Source organism: Diadema antillarum, unplaced genomic scaffold (genome assembly GCF_040938485.1).
Source record: "Diadema antillarum isolate AM-2024a unplaced genomic scaffold, OU_Dant_1.0 seq00001725_RagTag, whole genome shotgun sequence".
NCBI classification, from domain to species: Eukaryota; Metazoa; Echinodermata; class Echinoidea; order Diadematoida; family Diadematidae; genus Diadema; species Diadema antillarum.
In genome coordinates this window covers 162,149-186,153 of record NW_027272412.1, presented here as the reverse complement: position 1 = coordinate 186,153, position 24,005 = coordinate 162,149, and the positions used below count along the sequence as shown (strand labels likewise).

At 40.2% G+C, this 24,005-nt stretch overlaps 1 protein-coding gene across 1 annotated transcript; it reads right to left on the bottom strand.

Annotated features, from left to right (window-relative positions):
• Positions 1–10,911: 10,911 nt before the first annotated feature.
• LOC139711883 (uncharacterized) lies at positions 10,912–13,235 on the bottom strand. The gene is made up of 2 exons (XM_071623731.1): positions 11,475–13,235; positions 10,912–11,040 (listed from the first exon to the last, which is right to left on the bottom strand). The coding sequence occupies exons 1-2, from the start codon at positions 13,233–13,235 to the stop codon at positions 10,912–10,914; spliced, it is 1,890 nt and encodes a 629-aa protein (XP_071479832.1).
• Positions 13,236–24,005: the final 10,770 nt, after the last annotated feature.

The following is a 24,005-nucleotide window of genomic DNA, read 5'->3' as shown; positions in this document are numbered from 1 at the left end:
ACTTACGGTACATGATGACATTGAGGTGTAGATGTGCAAGACATGTTTTTTGTGTTTCTTGGAGAAAGCATTGCGATGGTAACCACAATTTCCCCAAAACCTTGTGGAGTGAACTACTGTACTTCCATGGTATTTAAGCAATTCATTTCAGATTTGGAATGGTATGTATAATGATCTATAAAGGTGTAGTTATGCAAGACACACTTTGTGTTTGTACCCGACAAGGCATTGCGATGGTAACTGCATATTTTCTTGAAGATCTTGTGGAGTGAACTACAGACTGTACATGTACTTCCTCAATTTTAATGCAATTGAAATCAAATTATACCATTGAGGACCTTATGGACATTCTGGCATTATGACATTATGATATTGAGGACATTGTGGACATTATGGCGTTGAGGTATGATAGTGTGGAGACCTGATTTTTGTGTTTACCAGACAAAGCATTGCTTTGGTAACCACAATTTTACCAAAACCTTGTGAATCATATTACTTTCACAGCATTCAAGCAATTAAGGTCAAATTTGATATGTATTCACGTGTATAGGTATAGATATGCAATACACCATTGTGTTAGTGTCAGAAAAAGCATTGTCATGGTAACCACACATTTTTTATCAAAATGAAGCATTTAAGCTACACACACACACACAAACAAAACCTTTTATCAGTATTGTATGTCCAGAATCGTGTTGTACATGTATATCTAAGCTTGGTTACAACACTACAGAGCCATTCTGCCACAGGTTTACACATGAAAAATTGGACCGACACAATCAGCTTGTGAAACAAAAGAGGTTGCTTGTTAATAGAAGCAAGCTCATTATAACAGGATTTATCTGTACATGTACTTCAGATTCACTTGCTAGAAGTGCTGCAGCAAGCACAAAGTCATTTTTAATACTAAATAAATGTTTGCATGATTTATTTTAAACTTGGTACTTAATCCATTGCCTCTAAGATGCAGTTATTCACTTTGATAGATGTACAGCGTTTTGTACAACTGTAGTAAGAAATGCAGCAGATTTCTGCAGTGTTCAACAATGGAGGTGGGGTGGCTGCATTTCCACTCATTTAAGTATTTTAACAGTAATACCTGAATTAAAAATGCAATTACAATAGCACTGTTTTCTTCTTTCTTTTGTTTCCCCTAACACCTACAGGCAAGAAGAACAGCCCCTTCTGGATTTGACTACCTGTTAATCAAGAGGGATGAAAAAATAGCAGGAGTTTATTGGAAATCAAAGGTAGTGATCCTGCTTATTTGATACAGCCCAACATGTGCATCATTTGATTTGCATGTAACTCCCCCCCCCCCCCACACACACACACACAAAACACACCCCCCCCCCAAAAAAAAAAAAATGAATTTATGCAGTCAACCTTGCCTAAGTCAACATAATCGAGACCGAGCAAAACATGTCGACTTATGCAAAAGTTGACTTACACGTAAGTCAACATTTTGTAGACATAAATGATTTGGATCGCTATCCAAATCTCACTCCTTTTACCATCGAAACATGCCTAGTGTATCTTGGCAACGATCGTATTGTATTTTATGCATAAATCACGTGCAGATTAGTGACAACAATGCACCGATTGGGAAATCTCTAAAGAGATTTTGAGAGAGCGGGATTTGAAACCTGGACCCATTTTTAGAAACTTTATGTTTTTAACTAACTTGAAAAAGTTATGATGCCAATGTCAAATTATCAAATGCAAATTCCCAAAATTGCATGCAACTTTGTGGTTTAAATTCAAATGCATGTGCTGAAAAGACTTGTGTTCGATTTTGTATGATTCTGTCGACATGATTTTCAGTGCCGACTGAATTAAAATATCTATAAATTTCTTCTCCTGAGTTGCCATAACTTTTTGTTCTCAAGGGAATGGCGAGAACATGCTTGCCAAAACATAGGGACAGGGTGCACCATTAAGCCTTCTACCACCCAACATTCTACCGCTACAAAAGCCTTCAAAGATTTCAGGAATATTCGGATTAACGAAAGGGCTGATTTCATGTTAAACATCATTCTACTAGGATGTAGGTATCCAAAATTAATATGTTTTTAGAATAACGAATCTTCAGAATATCGATCGAACCTTACTTCATTTGCGGATGAACAAAGTTTTGCAATATATTAATGAACATCACCTATAACAAACATATCCCTACAAACTGTGTGAACAAACGATGAGCGTGCAGAGAGGAAGCATGATATACAGTGTATGTATATTTGACAAAATTGTATACATTACTGACTGTCACCACACAAAATATGTTTTTTACTGAACTTAGAAGTCAAGTGTACATCCCAAAGTGTAATTTTAAAAACGACAAAAAAGCAAGAAAAAAATTGTTAAAGAGCAATTTCCCGCTGCACCCTCATTGGACCACGCAGCTTGAGCTCCACGTTTGCACCATACATCACACTGATATATTACACCTGCACCATACAATACACAGAGACACAAGCACTCAGAGAGAGGCTCGAGAGGGAAAGAGAAAGTTAACGACATGTACCTTGGGTACTAGTACTCAAGTGTGTATGAGTGTATGCCCTTAAATTCAGGCGTACAAGACAACAAATGCATGGCGCGAATGGTACTGCGCCGTACACTGTTGCGAATTAGCGAGTGGTCGGTAGTGCTGCAAATTGTAGCGTGAGAACAACTGAACTGTTTCAGAGTATGGCAATAGGAATTTGAGCAAAAAATTATGTAGACTTAGGCGAAGGAATTTAAACACATTTAAACGCAGTTGACACTGAAAATCATGTCATTATACGCAAGTTGTCGACTTATAAATGTCAAATAAGACTAAAATTTTCAAGGAATAGAGAGGGAAAAATCAGGATTTTTCTGCCATGTCGACATAAGCGAGTTGTCGACTTATGCGATGTCAACTGAAGGGAGGTTTACTGTATATATGTGTGTGTGTGTACATGAGTATTAGACTGCAATACCCGTGCCCATTGAAATGTGTAAAGATTCAACACTATGTTGATATACACTGTATTCTGCTCTTTGTACACCTTGCACAAAGTATCTTTCTGTTACTACACATGTAAGTGGTTGTCAGATTTTCAATTTTTTTCTTAATCTGATAATGGAATGATTACAGTGGACTCCTGTTATAACAAAGTCCTCGGGACTGGCCATTTTCTTTCGTTATATCGAAATTTCGTCATAACCGAACAAATAAACAATGAAAAAAAATAGAATGGATAATGTTGCGGCCTGAAGTTTTACTTCGTTGTAACCGGAATTTCTTTATAACCGTGTTCGTTATAACGGGAGTGCACTGTACACACATTTTCTTGGTATGATGTACAATTACATGTACTTACATTGTTGTGCATGATCTACATGTAGAATGCACTATACACAGGTACATGTACAGTGAAACCCATTAGAATGAGCCCAATGAATAGGCCTACCCCTTTTAACAAGGTAAATTTGGCTGTCCCTCTGTTCCATTACTGTATTTAGCTGGTCTCGTATGTAGCACATTTACTACAAGGTACCAGTTATAACAAGCTAAAATTTTCAGTCATGTCGACCATGTTGAATGACAATGTTTCCCTCTACATAAGTTAAACAGTGTGTATGCACAACAGACACAGGTTTTGTTTTGTTTTTGTTTTTTTTCACTGAGGCTGAAATCATCAGTGAAATAGAATTGCACTAGAGTGAATTACAACATGTATTCATTTGAAGTGTATATTGGCTAGAATTGTGCATGAAAGAGCATTTTCCATTTGTGGTAGTAAATAAAGTGTATAATGTACTAAAACATTCATTTGTCCAGGCTAGAGGGTTCCCCATGCAAGAATAAAAAATACCTTGTTCACAATCGTGATCTACAATTGTATTTGATAACAAAATCGGTGAACATCAGGTGGTAGCAATTTGATGAATCTCAAATCTCTATTATACACGCAGATACATATTAGTTTTCATAAGGCCTGTGGATTTGACATAACTATGCAGAGGTAATGACATAGTGTGTAATTGTGGGGTCATCCTACAAGACCAACACCCATGAGTCATGCAACCCATGAGTTTGACATTACAACACAGGGCTCAGTGTGACGGTCTTGTGGGCCTTGTTTGCTTAGTGTCGAACTCATGGGCTGTATGACTCTTGGGATGTATGATTCATGTGTGTTGAACTCGCGACATGCACCCATAATTTTTGTTTGTTGTTTAATGATGAATTCATAATGCCTCTTGTACTCTTTACTGGAAATGCATGTACAGGGACTTGAGGCACTCGCTGGTGTGGGACAGAAGAGCTCATAAACTTTGCATCCAAAGTGGACAAGAATTGACGAGTTTTGCAATGTGGAATGGAAGTCGTGGGGAACTACATTCACCTTCTGGACTGAAACAGCAAGCCTGTCATTAGTTTATATCATTATGTGTGACAAATGACTTGACCTGTGCAGGAGTGAGGCTTATTATATGCAAGGAGGTATCTCCTTGGTATATGATACTTGATGCTATAAAAAGCTTTAACATGTTCAGATGGTAAAAAAGAGGCACCATGTACATCTTACTTTCAGACCACTCTGGGATGACTAACAAGTTTGAAGGCAACCTTTTCTTAAACATATTGTGCCCTTTGGCTGTTATGTCTGTCCCAAGACTTTATGCATCTAAGAAAACATGGTTCCAGTGACTTTATAAAATCTTCTTTTGCAAAATCCTAAAGCTGTTTATTCCAATAACTGACATAGTGATCCTGTCACATAGAATGTATACTCAGTGCCCTGATATCTGTCATGAAGTTTACTTCATCTGGCTTATTTTGGACTCATGTTTGTTTCCTTTTTTTACACAGAGATGAAATTGTGACAATTCAGTTTGCAGGTATGTCAGGTCCCCTAATGAAATGAAAAATTTTGTGTGTAAAAATGTACATACATTTACAAAATATAATACCCTTCGGAACAGTTTAGAGTGATTCATTCAGATACCATAGGTGGGTACTGTACATTGCACTCCCATTGTAAGGGAAACGGTTATGACGAAATTCCAGTTACAACAAAATAAAAATTCAGGCCCCAACGTTATCCGCTCTGTTTTTACTGTTTATATGTCCAGTTATGACATAATTTTGATAAAACAGAAGAAAACTGCAGGTACCCAGGACTTCGTTATAATGAGATTACACTGTACACCACTGTACACTATGTCCCAAATGTCATTAAATGGAAGAAAAGTGTTCTCAGGTGGATAGAAATGAACCTCATCAGTCGCAATCATTTCCCTTGAAAGCACATGTGCGATGCTTTGAAACACTGCACCTCACCAATGTAATCATAACTTTATTGCATTATCTTCAGTATATGATTTCATTTGTTTAAAAGATAATTCTACCATGGTGTATTGATCACTTATATCATTAAAGAGTTTTATCAAATTAGAGTGTTGTTGTCGATGTTTGTATTAAGTACACTGTATCTTTGTATCTGCGCATTGATTTGCCCTTTGATACATTGTATACAATGTCCTCTCAAGTACAATGACTAATATGATTTGATTTTCATTTGTCCACACTCAGCATATCAAAAAGGGACTGCAAAGAGTATATCTCACTTTTCTGAAAAGGACAAAACATGAAGAAGAAAAAGACAACATAATACATAATACAGTCATGGCTTTTTTCCCCCTAATTCTGATATTCATCTATCCTGATAGCAACTTTATATGTGTAAATTACATGAACTAAAAAACTAATGAAGATGATTAAAAAAAAACTCTTGAATTCAAAATAATGAATATGATAAGCAGATTATATTTCAAGTTGGTGTAGTTATGAAATAAGATTACAATATGTGACTGTGTATCACAAAACTATTTAAACCAAAAGTTGCACGCACTGATTTTACACAAGGACTCAAAATAGGTGATATGAGTCAACCTAGTCAATCCAGAGTTTTCCATGTTTCCTGAAAGAGCAATTCTTTTACAGTGCAAGTGTACTTTGGTATCATAAGATATATAGGAATTGTGTTTTTAGCAGTTTTTCTACAACACTTTTTGTAGAATAGTGTGTGCATGAATGTCTTATAGGCCCCTTTTCATTTCTTAAAGACCCTTTACATGCTCTTCACTTTCAACTCTAATAACTTTTGATTGGATGATGCTACTGCTTTGAAAGTTGGTATCCAGTATTATAGTCATAGTTGATTTCAGCCTGATCTGCTAATCCCTTTATTGTTGCTATGAAGTTTCACATCCTGGTTTTTGTCCCATTCACTGCACAGATCATGGCTTGGTACAAAGTGTTTGAATAGACCCTAATACCTCAGAGCCTCTTTTCTCTGAGAGAAAATACGGTACATGTACATGTATACACTTTTCCAGAGTTGTGTGCTTTCTTTCCAATATACACCCGCATACACAAAGTGTATAAGGGGGTATATAGGAATCAGTGTGTGGTCGGTTGGGCGGTCCATTGCAAATCTTGCATTGCAAACTACTCCTACAGTTTTGAAGCAATTTAGATGAAACTTGGGTACATGATGACATTTGAGGTGTAGATGTTCAAGACATGTCTTTTGTGTTTGTTGGAGAAAGCATTGCTATGGTAATCACAATCTTTTCCAAACCTTGTAGAGCAAACTAATTTTGGTATGTGTATCGATGTAGTTATGCAAGACACTCTTTGGGTTTGTGCCCGACAAGGTGTTGCCATGGTAACTGCATATTTTTTTTGAGTGCACTATTGTACTTCCACAATTTGAAGCAATTGAAATCTAATTAGGTGGACATGATGACATTTAGGTGTAGAGGTGCGAGACCTGATTTTTGTGTTTGCCAGTGTCACATGGGCGGACTTAAATAATACTCAATCACACTCGTGCCATTCACTTTAATGTACACTTTAATATAAGCATTTGTGGAGTATTTACAGGACTGAAATCAAGGAGTTGTGACCAACATAAAATGCAAAATCAAAATTCTGAGCGAGATAAATTAAATTACAATACTCTTATATTCGACAACCATGTGAACGGGACCCTGTCTTGGTCCGGTTCCACCTGTACTTTTGGCTTGACACTTCTTCAGAATAATTATAACAGCTTCACTATTAATTCGTTATCCCTGACAATACACTATCTGCTATCAAGCGCAACACTATATGGTTCACACCACCGTAGTGCTGATCCTGAGATGACCAGCCTGCACGCACGACGGTTTACCGCGGTTATAACACTTGCCTTCAATTACACTGCTTCCGTTTACATCCGGGTTCTGTGTTAACCCGCAACTATCATGGAGTGTATAAATACCAACATTCGAATTATGTGTACATCATATTCATCCTTTTACCAATTTAACATGACCTTCACCTCTCTACTTCGGCGACACTTCCTCGTCATAACCAATCATATCAACAGGGTGTCATGCACCCGCCAGGTTCATCGCTCACCTGCGTTGTCCACAGAGTCACCTTAATTGTCAAACTATTCGCTTCCAGAACATAACTGATTCGTGGGTGGAGCGTCCTTGTATGCGAGGTTGCTGTTCCAGCTCCAAAGTCTCGCGAGGGACCCGCGTTCCGTATTCATTGGCGTCAAAAGTTCTCCCTAGCGAGGGGCGGGCACAGTCGCTCTGCTGCGAATGCGTCGGCCTGGGAGTAGATTCGACCTCGGCCTCGGCGCCATCTACAAAATTATTTAAATGCAACATATACCAATGGGGTGTGTTCTAACCACACACACAAAAACATTCTCAGCTTAAAATCCTGACATCACAGTGAAAATTTGAGAACTGCATTATTATCCAATTAACATACAAAATTCACATAATGAAATGTTTCAAGCATTGGAAATATAACAGTGCATAGCTTATCAAACATCACCGCATCGTTTTCAAAAACTGTACACCATTATAATATACTTTATCCCTTATTCACGGGGTTCTCCGGGGCTATATGTGGTGCCCTGAAACACATTCACATCCTTACACACGACAAGGCAGAAATAAAATCGCAATTTAACTTACCAATGACCGGTGTAATATAACCAAAATGCCTCTTCTTCTTGGCTACTGGAAGGCTGCAAAGGCTGTTGGAATACGCCTTCTGGCAGCAAACAAAATCTGAACTCAAATCAGCCAGTATACAGGCTGACGGTAAGGTGGACGGACGGCTCCTGGCCGCAAACGAAATTGGGCTTAGACACAAAATTATCTTGCCAACTGGCGCCTGGGTGTGGCAGGTTGGTTTTCTGCCATCACGGAGCTAACTCAATGTTCTCTCGGTGAAATCAAAATGGTGTCTGCCACGAAAAGATCCAACTCTACTGTTAAATTGCTACTCGACTACGACACTCCTTTTCGAGGCATCTGGAATATTTGATACAACTAAAAGGACTTGAACGAAAACACCTATACCGCACTCTCCCGGAACTGGAGCTATTTCCTGTCTTTTCTTTCTACATTAATTGACATGCAAAAATAAATGAACTCCTCTCGGTCATCGATGGCGCGACTTGTAAAACATTTACACCTGTCCTAGCACTTTCTCTCTCTCACTCTCGCTTTCTCTCTCGCTCACTCACTCGCACTTTTTGTCTCGTTATCCCTACCCGTAAACATGTTTGTCTAGTTGAATGACCGATAGGTGTTGTACATGAAACAACCTGGAAATGCATTTTCAATGTGACATTTCACTCCCCCTTTCGAAAAATGCATTTCATAATTAAAAGAAATTACTTATAACACTATCTTTCTCTCTACAGCCGGCTTAGTAGGTCTGCGCCAACATTCTCGCTGCCGCGGATAGCTTCCACACGGAATCTGTAGGGTTGCAAAGCCAGAATCCAACGCATTAGCCTCCCATTTGCAGGGCTAGCCTTGTTCATGTACACTAGTGGGTGGTGGTCGGTTTCTAGCACAAATTGTCTGCCGTACAAGTATGGTTCGAACTTCTTTACTGCCCAAACTACAGCTAAGCACTCACGTTCTATGGTTGAGTATGCTTGTTCTCGTCGAAGCAGTTTTCGGCTCGCGTAGGAGACTGGAAATCGTTCGTCTTGGTGTGTTTGGAGGAGGACTGCTCCTAGTCCAACGTTGGAGGCGTCTGTCCTGAGGATGAAGTCCTGTGACAAATCTGGCAAATGAAGGATAGGGGGGTTAGAAAGTTTTTCCTTCAGTGTTGTGAAGGCCTGCTCTTGGCTCGTTTCCCATTTTACCTTGTTTGGTTCAGCATTTCTGGTCCTGTCTGTGAGTGGTGCGGCGACGGCGGCGTAGTTCGGAATGAACTTCCGGTAGTAGTTCGCCATACCTAGAAAGGATCTGAGCTCTCGTTTGGTCTGAGGCTGACTTACCTCTTGGATGGCTTTGAGTTTTTCAGGGCGGGGTCTTACCTGTCCGTGTTCGATCACATGTCCTAGGAATTCGACGCTTGTCTGTCCGATGAAGCACTTACTTGGTCTAGCAGTGAGCTTTGCGGCTCGTAGTCGTCTGAAGAGTTCTGTGAGTGTACGTAGGTGTTCTTCCCACGTGGTCGAATAGATGAGGATGTCGTCGATGTAGTTCACCGTTCCTCCGAGTCGGTCTAGCAGTCTCCTCATCAGTCGACTGAAGGAGGCGGGAGCGTTCACTAAGCCGAAGGGCATCATTGTGAACTGAAAGAGACCATCGGGGGTAAGAAAAGCGGTTAGTGGTTTGGATTCGGCAGCCATGGGTACCTGCCAGTATCCTTTGCTGAGATCTATTTTGGTGAAGAACTTTGCATGGGCGACTTTTGTGAAGAGTTCATCTTGATCTGGTATGGGTTCAGCATCAAATACAGTCACTTTATTGAGTTTTCTGAAGTCTACACAAAACCGGTTGCTGCCATCGGGCTTTTTAACCAGTACTATGGGGGAGGCAATGGGGCTTTCTGATGGCTCAATTACTCCGAGCGATAGCATGGTTTTTACCTCTTCTCTGACTGTGTCTCTAAGAGAGTGGGGAATGGGATATGGTTTACTCTTCAGGTGTTCATTTCCTTTGAGTTTGATGTGGTGTTCGCCTAACGTGGTTCGACCGGGAAGATCAGACAGGACGTCTTTGTACTCGTTGAGGAGTTCGTTGACCTGTTCTTTCTGTGGGGAGGAAAGGGTTGAGTTAATTGAGACATCGTCAAGTGACTCTTTCGCCTGAAATGGGAAAGGCTGTAGGAGAGATGTGTTAGTTAGTGGTTGCTGCGTTTCTTCCTCGTCATCATTTTGCTCTTCGCATTCGATCACGGCGGTACAAGCAGCTTCGGCATCTGAAATAGAGGGAACATCATTTCTAGCGTGATACTTTTTCAGAAGATTGATGTGGAACACCTTTGGTTTCCCGTTGAGGTCGATCCTGTAGTCCATGGAGCTGATTTTGGAGATCACGTCAAAGGGGCCCTTCCATTGTAGAAGGAGCTTGTTCCTGTCAGTTGGTAGGAGTAGGAGTACCTTGTCTCCGACTTGTAGCTCCCTGTGTTTTGCCTTCTGATTGTAGTATTTTGCATACCTGTTTGCTGATTTCTGAAGTTGAGTGTGGGCGTTGCGGCATGTCTCGTCGATCCTGTTTCGGAGATCAAGTACATAGTGGTAAGTAGACTTGGTCTCACCTGTTTCGGCTTCTCCTGTCCAGAGTTCTCTCAGGATGTCGAGGGGTCCGCGTACCTTCCGGCCGTAAAGAAGCTCGAACGGGGAGAACCCCATGCTCTCTTGTGGTGCTTCTCTCACTGCGAATAGAAGGGGAGTAATGTACCTGTCCCAGTCTTTTGGGTTTTCAGCGCACATACGTTTCAACATTTGTTTTAGAGTGCCATTGAAGCGCTCAACTAGTCCATTCGCGGCAGGGTGATATGGGGATGTAGTGAAGTGTTTGATGGAGAGTAATTTGCTTACCTCTTTCATGAGATCAGATGTGAACTGAGTCCCTTGATCGGTCAGCATTTCCTTGGGGATTCCGACTCTGGTGAAGATGCTCACTAGGGCTTCTGCAACTCTTTCTGTCTCGATGCTTGGGAGTGGGATTGCCTCGGGGTACCTAGTAGCAACATCAATAACGGTAAGTATGTACCTATTTTTCTGGTCAGTCATTGGGTGTATTGGTCCAACTATGTCTACAGCAATGCGTTCGAAGGGGACTTCGATGAGCGGCATTTTTCCGAGTGGGACCTTGGTTACACGACCTTTTGATAGTGTACGTTGGCAGACGTCACACGATCTACAGTACCTGGTAATGTCAGAGTTCATACCGGGCCAAAAGAAATTGGTAAGTATCTTTTCTGTTGTCTTTTTGGTACCTTGATGCCCTCCGAGTATATTTTCATGGGCTGTTTGCATAACCTGTTTGCGGTATTGTTTTGGTACTACCACTTGTGTGATTGTTGTGTCGGGGTCCATTTGGGGAGAGTGGAATGAGCGATACAGCATTCCGTCTTTGTAAAAGAAGGAAGAGAGACCGTTATTGCGACTTACCTTCTCTGAACGAGTATCGGCGAGTTCTCGCAGGCGGTGTAATGTTTCATCCTTCTGTTGTGCCTCTTTGAGAGCTGTTGGAGTCACGATATCTTCCATTGGGTGTGGGGTTCTGAGAGGACGAAATGGCTTACCGTCTCGTTGAGCCTGGGCTCTCGTCTGTACTGCGCCGACAGGCATTGGTGTAGCCGTCCAGTCAGGATCTGGGTTGTCTGGTTCTCTTACTCCGGGTAGGTTACCTAAAATCAGGTCATAGAGTGGAGTTTTCATGCACAATGCGTTAACTTTTCCTACGTAGAAGGGAGTGTCTACATCTATTCTAGCGACGGGGAGAGTTTTCACTGTGCCGTCAATCAGCACGCAAGTACTTTCTTCACCTGTCATTTGGGTTGGCTGGACAAGATCTTGTTTAATGACAGCTCCGCTGCAGCCGCTGTCTCTGAGAACAGAAATTTGATTGTTATTGACTAGTCCGTTAGTAACTGGCATTTGTCTGACCACATGTTCTTTGGTGCATGCTGCACTCATCAACGGCAAGGAGTGTCCACATTTGAATTGGATATGGTCTGTGGTGGATTCTAGCTTGGGGGCATTGAGTGGCATCCGAACCATCATACAAGAAGCCTCAATTTTGACCTTTGTGTTAGTGCAAGCTGGACATTGACAGGGAGTATGTGGATTTGGTTCTACCTGATCGGGTTCCAATGAAGCCAGGTTGTGTTCCGAGATAGGGGGGTTTCCTTGCTCTGGATCCTGGGCGAGGACTAGACCTGCCGATTTCATGGGGGAGAAAGGACAATAGTTAGCAATGTGACCTGGTTTGTGGCATATGAAACACGTTTTGCCTCTGTTTCCCTGTTTTGTACAATCACGGGCAAGGTGACCGTGTTGGTGGCAGTTGTAACATTTGGGTTGAGATGGGGGCCTATTTCCTGAAATGTTATTTGGAGGGATTTTACCTTCAGGTCTGGTGTTGCTCCGTGGCATCTGTCCCACGTGTGTCTGGATGTTCCTTTGTGCCGGTGGGGGTGGTTTGAAGGTGCCTCCTCTGGCGTCTAAGTACTGCTCAGCTAGTTTCACCACGTCCTTCGAAGTCTCGGGCTGCCGTTCCTTCAGGAAGATGGCCAGCTCTCGATGACACCCACTGATGAGCTGCTCCCGGAGGAGTAGATCTGCCAGCTCCTCGAAGGTGTGCTCTATACCAGAGAGGCTTACCCACCTGTTCAAGTAGTTCTCTAGTCGGTTTGCATACTGGGATGCCGTTTCTCCTGTTGTCGGTTTGCCTGAAAAAAACTTGGAGCGAAATCCTTCTGCAGTGAGCTGAAAGGATTTCAAGAGTGCATGTTTCAAAGTGTCATAATCATTGGATTCCGCACTTGACAATCTAGAGTGGACATCAAGAGCCTTACCTGTAAGCAGTGTGCTTAAGTTGAGTGCCCAGTCTGTAGTTGGCCAGTTTTGATTTTTGGCATATCGTTCGAACCGCTGTAGATAGGCATCTATGTTATCTTTGTCTTCCTGAAATGGAGGCAATTTTGGAGATCGAGCTTTGCACCCATTAGAACTTGATTCGCTTTTGGTTTGCTTTTCACGCGCTATCGCCAATTGTAGCTCGGCTGTTTCTCTTTCCTGTCGCCTTAACTCTAACATGTCCGCTCTTTCCTCTCTGAGTCTCTTTTGCTCGTCTGTAACAAACTGCCTAAGCTCCTCTCCACTGAATCCGAACTTTTCTCCAATTTCAGTTAACTTAGCTAGCTCCATTCTGAATTACCTGAGCACTTATAATACAAAATTGTATTCAGATCAGTTCAGATCATGTACACAATGAATATACAACGGTGCACCTATAGATAGTACATACATAGGTACATACATAGATAGTACATACATACAAATGTAGAGGAAACAAAAAAAATCACAAGTTTTCCTCAACCTTTTTCTTTACTCTGTTTTCTCCGTTTATATACCCATGTGACTTCGAATGGCACGAGTTATACTCCCGGACAAGCCCCCAGAAAATGTCACATGGGCGGACTTAAATAATACTCAATCACACTCGTGCCATTCACTTTAATGTACACTTTAATATAAGCATTTGTGGAGTATTTACAGGACTGAAATCAAGGAGTTGTGACCAACATAAAATGCAAAATCAAAATTCTGAGCAAGATAAATTAAATTACAATACTCTTATATTCGACAACCATGTGAACGGGACCCTGTCTTGGTCCGGTTCCACCTGTACTTTTGGCTTGACACTTCTTCAGAATAATTATAACAGCTTCACTATTAATTCGTTATCCCTGACAATACACTATCTGCTATCAAGCGCAACACTATATGGTTCACACCACCGTAGTGCTGATCCTGAGATGACCAGCCTGCACGCACGACGGTTTACCGCGGTTATAACACTTGCCTTCAATTACACTGCTTCCGTTTACATCCGGGTTCTGTGTTAACCCGCAACTATCATGGAGTGTATAAATACCAACATTCGAATTATGTGTACATCATATTCATCCTTTTACCAATTTAACATGACCTTCACCTCTCTACTTCGGCGACACTTCCTCGTCATAACCAATCATATCAACAGGGTGTCATGCACCCGCCAGGTTCATCGCTCACCTGCGTTGTCCACAGAGTCACCTTAATTGTCAAACTATTCGCTTCCAGAACATAACTGATTCGTGGGTGGAGCGTCCTTGTATGCGAGGTTGCTGTTCCAGCTCCAAAGTCTCGCGAGGGACCCGCGTTCCGTATTCATTGGCGTCAAAAGTTCTCCCTAGCGAGGGGCGGGCACAGTCGCTCTGCTGCGAATGCGTCGGCCTGGGAGTAGATTCGACCTCGGCCTCGGCGCCATCTACAAAATTATTTAAATGCAACATATACCAATGGGGTGTGTTCTAACCACACACACAAAAACATTCTCAGCTTAAAATCCTGACATCACAGTGAAAATTTGAGAACTGCATTATTATCCAATTAACATACAAAATTCACATAATGAAATGTTTCAAGCATTGGAAATATAACAGTGCATAGCTTATCAAACATCACCGCATCGTTTTCAAAAACTGTACACCATTATAATATACTTTATCCCTTATTCACGGGGTTCTCCGGGGCTATATGTGGTGCCCTGAAACACATTCACATCCTTACACACGACAAAGCAGAAATAAAATCGCAATTTAACTTACCAATGACCGGTGTAATATAACCAAAATGCCTCTTCTTCTTGGCTACTGGAAGGCTGCAAAGGCTGTTGGAATACGCCTTCTGGCAGCAAACAAAATCTGAACTCAAATCAGCCAATATACAGGCTGACGGTAAGGTGGACGGACGGCTCCTGGCCGCAAACGAAATTGGGCTTAGACACAAAATTATCTTGCCAACTGGCGCCTGGGTGTGGCAGGTTGGTTTTCTGCCATCACGGAGCTAACTCAATGTTCTCTCGGTGAAATCAAAATGGTGTCTGCCACGAAAAGATCCAACTCTACTGTTAAATTGCTACTCGACTACGACACTCCTTTTCGAGGCATCTGGAATATTTGATACAACTAAAAGGACTTGAACGAAAACACCTATACCGCACTCTCCCGGAACTGGAGCTATTTCCTGTCTTTTCTTTCTACATTAATTGACATGCAAAAATAAATGAACTCCTCTCGGTCATCGATGGCGCGACTTGTAAAACATTTACACCTGTCCTAGCACTTTCTCTCTCTCACTCTCGCTTTCTCTCTCGCTCACTCACTCGCACTTTTTGTCTCGTTATCCCTACCCGTAAACATGTTTGTCTAGTTGAATGACCGATAGGTGTTGTACATGAAACAACCTGGAAATGCATTTTCAATGTGACAGCCAGGCAAAGGGTTGCCATGGTAACCACAATTTTACAAATCTTGTGACATTTAGGGATTTCTACATAAACTTGGGATGTACAGGAAGGGTGGACCTGATCAAACTCACAAGGTACTACACACATACACATTTTTTTTGGTTTTTCAGTAATACACACACACACACACATACACACACACACACGAACACACACACAGAACCTTTCTATCAAACCCTGGTTTTGAATTCTTTTTAAATAGAATTCTGAGCTGCTGGAGTGAGGTATTAATCACCTTCAGTGATAGTTATAGTTACGTGTAGTTAGGTTAGGAGAGTCAACTGAATTGAGTTATACATCATTAACTCACTTGAGCCAAAGGCTCAGTGAGCTATTGCAATCACTCTTCGTCCAGTGTCCGTCGTGTGCCATGTGTCATGCGTAAACTTTTTACATTTTCATCTCCTTGAGAACCCCGTGACCAATTTTCACCAAACTTAGGTAGCATCCGTGGCAGATAGGATCTCAATTTGTTCAAGTGGGCACTGTGCCCCACCTGGGGCCCCCAGGGGGGCCCAAATCCCCCAAAATTATTAAAGGAATCTCTCAAAATCTTCTTCTCTAGAACCTGAAGTGATAGAGCTATGAGTTAGTACATTGATGACTGTAGTTTCAAGTTTGTTCATGGCGGAATCAGGGGTGCCCCCCCTCCTTGGAACCCAGGGGAGAGGGGTGGAGAGGGGTCCTATATATATATATATATGTACATGTATTTATAATTGAGACAATGTAATGATGACAGAAGATGTTGCAGGATGCCGGCTGGTGGGGAGCTTTTAACCTTCGGTCTTCTTCGGCTTTATTGTCTGCTAAGCAGACATGTGTGTTTCTTGGGTGTCTTGTGGCTGTCTGTGGCGGGATGAGAGGAACATGATCACTCTCATCCCGCCACAGACAGCCACAAGACACCCAAGTAACACACACGTCTGCTTAGCAGACAATAAAGCTGCTGAAGAAGACCAAGGTTGAAAGCTTCCCACCAGCCGGCATCCTGCAACATCTTCTGTCATCATTACATTGTCTCGATTATAATTCTTCCTAAGATGACAGAGGCGTACGGTACAAGTATCAGCATCATCCCACTATACACTCTTAAAAATATCTAGTCATTTTGTGACTAGATTTTTGGTTCATATTTTTTCAACTAAATTCTAGTTATTTTGACTAGAATTCTATCAACTTTCAAGCAAATTTGACTACAATCGAGTCAATCGTTTTTACGCTTTAGCTAGAACCGTCTTGTCAACACTTCTTTGAAACGTGATTGGCTCTTGTCTGCGCGCTGCACGCAAAGAGCAAGATGACGGCGCGCGCAGAGAGCAAAAGCGTACTCGATCGCACGATCCGTGAGGAGTCGAGTGTATGCTGAGCGTATCAATGTAACGCATCTACCCTAGCGAGCGCCACAACGTACGTACGTTAGTACGTACTTGATCAAAATGGAGTTTGTGGATGACAAGCTTTCTGAGTGGGGCCTCGACAAATTTATCAAAAATTTTGAGGGTAAGTGCTGTATTTATTTTGTAGCATATTTTAAATCGTGTTTAGAAGCTTGTAGTGTACAGCTTCATATTAGGTATTGATTCAGTATTATCTAAAAAGATAATTCGCTAAAATTGGGCGAGCTCGGGGGAGAGCTGCTGCTGCCTTGGGCCTATCAAGTTGCCTCAAATTGTTCGCGCCTAGCCTAAATGTGTAAAACGTGCTGCATGAACCGTTGCGTTGTTGGGCGGCAATGATTAGCAGCGTAAACATCGGTGAACATTGCAAAAAAAAAAAAAAAAAAAAAAAATCCCCCCAAAATCGGCTTTGTGACAAATATGGTTTCAAGCAATTGTAAGATATGCTGTTACAATATTGGGAGGTCTTTACTAATTTGGTTAGAGACGATTACGGTGATGTAATCAGATTTGGTACCGCACTTCACCACCTTTCAATTAGCAGAAGGTTCACTTTTCGAATGAATTCACAAACAACCGCGCACTCGCAAGTCACAGGCGAACGAGCCGATCTCCGTCATTTTAGGGGGCTTAATTCATTTTGGCTCAACCCTGTCAGTCCCCACCCGTCCTCTTTCCTTCGGTCCAAGATCTATTTGGCACCTAGTTCTAACTGCACTTGGTACAATGGTAGCCTATAGACCGGTGATCTATCTATCGAGTCTCTGTACTGTAGTGTAGACCTAGACCTATCTACCAGTACCAGTAGTACCAGACAAAAGGTCTAGCCTTCATGTAGAAGAACTCTAGTAGATCTATAGTGTAAGGATGTAGGTAAAGTACTAGGTCTAGAGGCATTATTGTGAAATAGGTCCTCATTCACTTCTTCGCAAGTGCGCACTTGCGTGTACCGTACTAGAATCTAGCAGTTAGTCTTAGTTGCTTGATCTTTTTCTGATACGATAAGCTAGAAATATAGTCAAATACAATATAGATCTAACAATACTTGGTAATTTAACATCTAGTCTAGATCTTCTAACTACAATGTATTCATTTTTGCTAGTCTAAGCCCTTTCAGTCCTCTTCTCATTTGTGTGATAGATCTGACACTTGCGCTTGGTACAATGGTAGCCTAGACCTCGGATCTATAGGTCTACTGTAGAAACTACCACCAGTTCCAGACAAAAGGTCTAGCCTTCATGTAGATCCCTAAATAGTGAGAAGCTCTAGAGGCATTATCGTGAAATAGGTCCACACTCATTCACTATGCAAGCGCGCACTTGCGTGTAAAATAGTTTTAGACTTAGTCTAGAATAGCCCAACCAGACGCCGTGCGGAGCCGGTTGAGCGACAGGGCTGTGTATGTACTATAATTAAGTCTAGAATTAAAAGTCTAATGACACTGACATATCTAAAGGGAAATTCGACAAACTGATGTGGCTCTAAGTACTGTCATGGAACTGGGTGTATAATCCCCAGAAAATGATTGTGTGCCAGTCATGTTATATTATGGTCTCACACTAGCAATATGTACTGTACCCATTAGGAGAATAATGTGATATGGCGGAGGCATACCAGTGGCATAGCGACATTTCTAGTTTTTAAGTTAAACAAAAAAGTATCCTTTAGGACACCTAAATATTGTGCACCTATCAGGATCAAAGTGGTCATAACTTAAAATATTTCAATTCTATCCCTAAAGATATACATTTTCAAAAATGAATTTCCAGAGGATTTCCAAAATGTAATTGAGAATGAGGTAGGATAAGGTGGTAACTCTTATAAATGGATAAATTTGACTTTTGATCCCAAAATGTCTTATTTTGAACATCCTATATGTTTTCCCTTTGCTCTTACCATGAAATTTTCAATATCTTTAAATAATTAATCATGAAATCCCATTTTTGATGATGCATAAGTTATGATTGGGGTTTGTTAATTTTATAATGAAAGTACCTACATGTTAAACTTCTGCTTTTATATATCACAGGTTGATCAAGACTTTCGGATACTTTTCGAAAGTGAACTCTGCAGATGCCCTCTTCGAAAAATGGCCGAAAATGTCAGCAAGAGTTCTGGAATATGCAGAAAAACAAGTGCAGTGGAAGAAGATTCTCAATGTCGAAGATTCACATTCAGGTATCACATTACATGAAAATAGCACAATTCTCACGGGAACTTAACCATTTGACTCGTGTATGCATTATATGGGAGGGACAATGATCTAAGCAGATATTGGGGTCACAAATTTAAAGGTCAAGTTCATTGCGTTTATATATGTGAAAAGGACACTCTTGTGCTAACTATTTATTTGGTGGATCAAACATGAATCATACTTGCATATGAGAGGGACAACGATCATATTAGAGTTGGGATCACAACATTGGCCTATAGATGGGGAATCTGCATGGTTTACGCGCAAACGTAATGTCAATGACCTTCGACCTCGCCCACCGTTGACATTATTTGATCTGGCCGGCAGCCACTATTTGCCTAACACACTTGTTATTCACATCACACCCTTCCCGAGCTGCTGCCCCGCCAAAATAGCCCGGGCTTAATCGGGTTAAGAGTTGAGAACCATTAGATCAATATGAAATGGGCCTGACGCAACGTCATTTAAGAAGATTTTATTTTCCACTTTGTGTAATACATTTCAAATTGACGCTGTCATATTCCTGATCTGGCAAAGGTGGAGACATAAATTTTGACCCTGTGCAGTCGAGGATTCATCTGTAGTAGTTGTGTTTTTTTTTGACGGGGGGGGGGGGGGGGGGGGGGGGGGGTGTGAATCCATTAGAAGAGAAAAATGAATGTGTTCACTCATGCATTAAGTTTCTCTTTGTTTCAAATACCAGGTTAAAAGACCATTGAATGTTCTTTAATTTGATACATAATCTATTGATCTTTTGAAATCCTTGAAAAATATGAATCTTTTCCTGAGTCTTGATAAAGATTTAAAATTAAAAACTCTGATATGAGTAAATAAAATAAAACTAATTTTGGTAATAGATTGAGAAAAATGCAACCCTCTAGAGAATGCAACCTTTATAAGGGATGATTGGAATTGAAATGTGTATCTTCTTTGTCATTTGAATTTTTACAGAGAGAAAGTATTAAAAAGATGAAACTCCACGTGCCACATTTCATGAACTTGTTTGCTAATGTTTGTGTTCTCCTTAGATGATGAGAAGAGCAACCTGACTCTACAGGTTCTTCCTCTGTTGTTTCCAGCTGGGGTGAAGAAACAGGGGCAGAGAAGTGTACAGCGTGCAACTATGGAAGAGAGCATGCCTGCATTCATCAATGTCGAGAAGGTGATGATAGAAATAGGGATCTAACACTGAAAATAGTGCAATACCCTGTGTTGTGTGAATGGGTCAGTTGACATGCTATGAAATATTTGTCACTTGAGATCTATATTCAGTCAAGTGAACACATTCCTTTTATCCTTTAATTGACATTTAGTTATCCTTTAATTCACCATATAGTCAAATTGCTCTGAAAATGCTTGCTGATTCCTGTTCATTTAGTAAGTAATCGATGGAATTTTTATTAATGATAATGATAAGAATACTAATAACAGTATTACCACTAGTGCTACTACTAATGATAATGATAACAATAACAGTCACCATAATAAAATGTGCTTCGTATGTCCATAGTTTACTGCAGCTGGAATTATCTCACTGTCTGCTTGATATATTGTAAGGCAAGATCAAGTAAATTAAAACCATAAACTGGTGAAGGGCTGAAGATAGAGGTGTGCAGAAGGAAATGTAAAAAAAAAAATGATATAAAAGTGGCATGGCAAAATCATGTAGATGAAGGGGGCTTCCATTGGCAATATTTTTTTCAAAATTCAGAAAATGAATGAATCTCACAATGTTTATGATGGTATCAATAGAATTCATGTTTGTTACACTGATTGATGTTTGTGTTTTTATATTGGTTAGATTATTCAAAAGCACTTCTCTTTTATGCCTTGGTTGTGGATCAAAATTTTGAATATTTGTCTTTTATCTGTTTGTTAATCTCTTATTAAAGCTATTAGAGAAATTTATTTATTTGCTTTTTTACATGTAGATGGGACGAACCTGCCTATGTATTTGGAAGGGAAACGAGAACCTCATGTCCTGGTCTTCGGGAAGAGAAAGAATCCGGAGCAGGCATTCGTGGCTGTTGAAGGAGATGCGATCCCTTGCACATCTCTGCTGAAAGCAATAGATGTATGTTTCAAACTTACTTATGTGTTGGACATCAACTACTGCTGGCAGTGCAGTCCAAATCATATTTGCAAAAGTATGTGTATGGACTGGGAATGGGTGATGGTCCACCAACATCCTCTGTTGTATTGCTTAATAACTTCGTTGAGCAAGAGTAAAGCCGTAAGGGCTCCACTGTACACCAGCTAGGGCGCTGAATTGAAATGTTCATTGAACAGTAACATCGTATATTGATCTGTTTTTGCAACACATATCTATTTCTGAAGATATAGTTGATTTTGTGGATTGTGGCATGTGGAAATTTTCTTTGGGATTGTCCAGGTTTATATGAGCTGGCCATAATAAGGAGGGATGGTCGATTTTGGTGGCCTAATTGTAGAAGCCCTTTTTGTGTTACCTAGATTAAATAGTGTATATGATGCAAAAGAAAATGACACCAAGATCATAATATTTGGTTGATTCGTTTTTATTCTATGCTTTGTTGGAGTAACAACGTAATTTCAAACGTCAAAAGTCAAAGGTCGAGTGACAGTGCTAAAATTTCACATTTTTCTTCATATCTTTGAAATGGTTCACGGTATCTTCATGAAACGTAATGCATATACAATGTACATGTGTTGCCTGACATTGCTTCTCTGTGGATGTTTTGGGACATGAAATCAAAGGTCAAGGGTCAAAGGTCACCTTAAAATGCTAAAATTGCATTATTGAATGCTGAAATTATACTACTTTCTCCATATTCATACGGAGAAAATATGTATATTCATACATGAATATACACAAATAAATTAAAATGCACAATGATTGTGTAGGAAAAGTTTTGGGTCAAGTGAAAACGCTAAAATTGTGCTCATCCATATATTGAAAGTGGCTCTTAAGTACTGTCATGGAACTTTGTGTATAATCACCAGAAATTTATTATGTACCAGTCATGTAACATACGGTCTTACACTGGCAATATGTCCTGCACCTAATGGAGAATAATGTGATATGGTGGAGGCATGCCAGTCGCCATAGCGACATTTTTAGTTAAACATAATTCAAATCTCAAAACCGTCATCTTCCTCAGAAAAATGCTTCATCAAAAAAGGCTTCATCAGCATTGGCAATTTGAGATATGAGCCAAAAAAAATATTTCATTGTTTTATTGTTCAACTTCAGAATCTACAATCCGAATGGAAGTCAGCACAATGATTCAGCATTGTGTATGAGATCAAAGATGGCCGGGTTTGAGCGTACCCAATGAGAACAATCATACTTTTTGACTCTTTTCAAATATTTGATCCCCGTTATCTATACATGTATATACTCGCTGATTGACTGGGCGTGCAAACGCAATGCAGGAGAGCTGTGTGTATGTGGGGCTCCCTGATCAAATCAATCACTCAATATTATCAAATATCAATTATCAAATTGTCTATGTGAACTTTTTATCCGAAACATTTTTTTTTTTGTAAGCCCATGTTCGATCAATTAGATCTCTATCATCATTAACTTGCCATTGTTAAATGTGCTATCAACTGAAAGCCTGATTATTGTAGTTTACATGATGCCTCGTTTGTTATGATCTAGGAAACTTGAGATATGTGACAAGGTAGAATGTCATGGAAGACCGAGTGAAAATGAATGTTAATTTTGAAGGAAAAAAAAAAACGTTCGTGTACATGCCTTGTATTCTACACACATTGTTGATAATGCTGAATTTTCAATTTGCAAAGAGAGAGTTATGAAAGAAAATCAATGAAAAATCATAAATGTTCATGAATCAATGCAATACATTGTATTCATTGCAAGCTTTATACTCAGTGTTACGAGTAGCATGTTCCGATGATTATTGGTTCAGAATAAAATATGCAGTTGTGTCAGTTAAATCTTACACAATTTGTCATAGCATTCATAATTGATTTGTGACTGATGTGTGATTGGTGAGATTGAAAAGATGTTCTGGTCATTTTGAATAGAAACTAGTTGAATTTGACTAGATTCATGAATCACAACACTGACTACATATCTAGTCAAATAACTGATCAGTATATTCTAATCATCTTTTACTAGAAACCGGTCAAACCAACTAGATTTTCTAGTCATAAACATTGACTAGATTTCTACTCAAAATCTGTGACTAGTTTTTTCTAGTAAAAATGACTAGAAAAGAGTAAGTGCCCCTGGGATCCTATAATCTAGTCAAATACGACGAGATTCTAGTCATATCTGACTAGGTATTTTTTAGAGTGTATACAGTATATAAATAAATATATATATATATATATATATATATATATATATATGTGTGTGTGTTTGTGTGTGTGTATAAACGCTACTCTTATAGCAAGATTGGCTATTATGAAATAACTGCTATGTGATTTCAAAAAAAAAACAAAAAACATGGTTAATCAAACCTGGTATAGCGAGGTAAAAGCGAAATCTCTTCGGATAACGCTTTACTTCGCCTGTGCGAAGACACATAATTATTGTATGTATACATGCAGAGAGTGTGCTAGAATGTACCGCTCTGCATACATGACATCATCATGACGTACAGCAGGTGTGAGGCAATCTGATGCTGTAATTAGCTTTCTACTAGGGAATTCCCCATCTTCACACACGCAGGCATAATGTACATAAATACAGAATGTGTTACACACACACACACACACACAGCATTATGCAGTTTTCCACACGCAACACACGCTTGCCATAACCACATCCATACCAATCCACAGTCTACAGATGACCGCGACACGATTGCATGCAAACTATACATTTACAAATTAGAACATCCATTAAAGGGAACCCAAATTCAAAGAGCGATGTGGATTGAGTGAAAGCAGTAACATTGGGAGAACACATCAGTGAAAGTTATGAGGGATATCGGACCATCAATGCAAAAGTTATGAATTTTTAAAGTTTTGGTGTTGGAACCGCTGGATGAGGAGACTACTAGAGGTTATGACGTATG

Excerpts from the sequence above, each read along its gene's own strand:
- LOC139711883 (XM_071623731.1), bottom strand. The coding sequence starts at position 13,235 with ATGGAGCTAGCTAAGTTAACTGAAATTGGAGAAAAGTTCGGATTCAGT. Across the intron at positions 11,041-11,474 it reads CCGATACTCGTTCAGAGAAG|GTACCCCGAGGCAATCCCAC; the intron begins GTAAGTCGCAAT and ends TGTTGCTACTAG.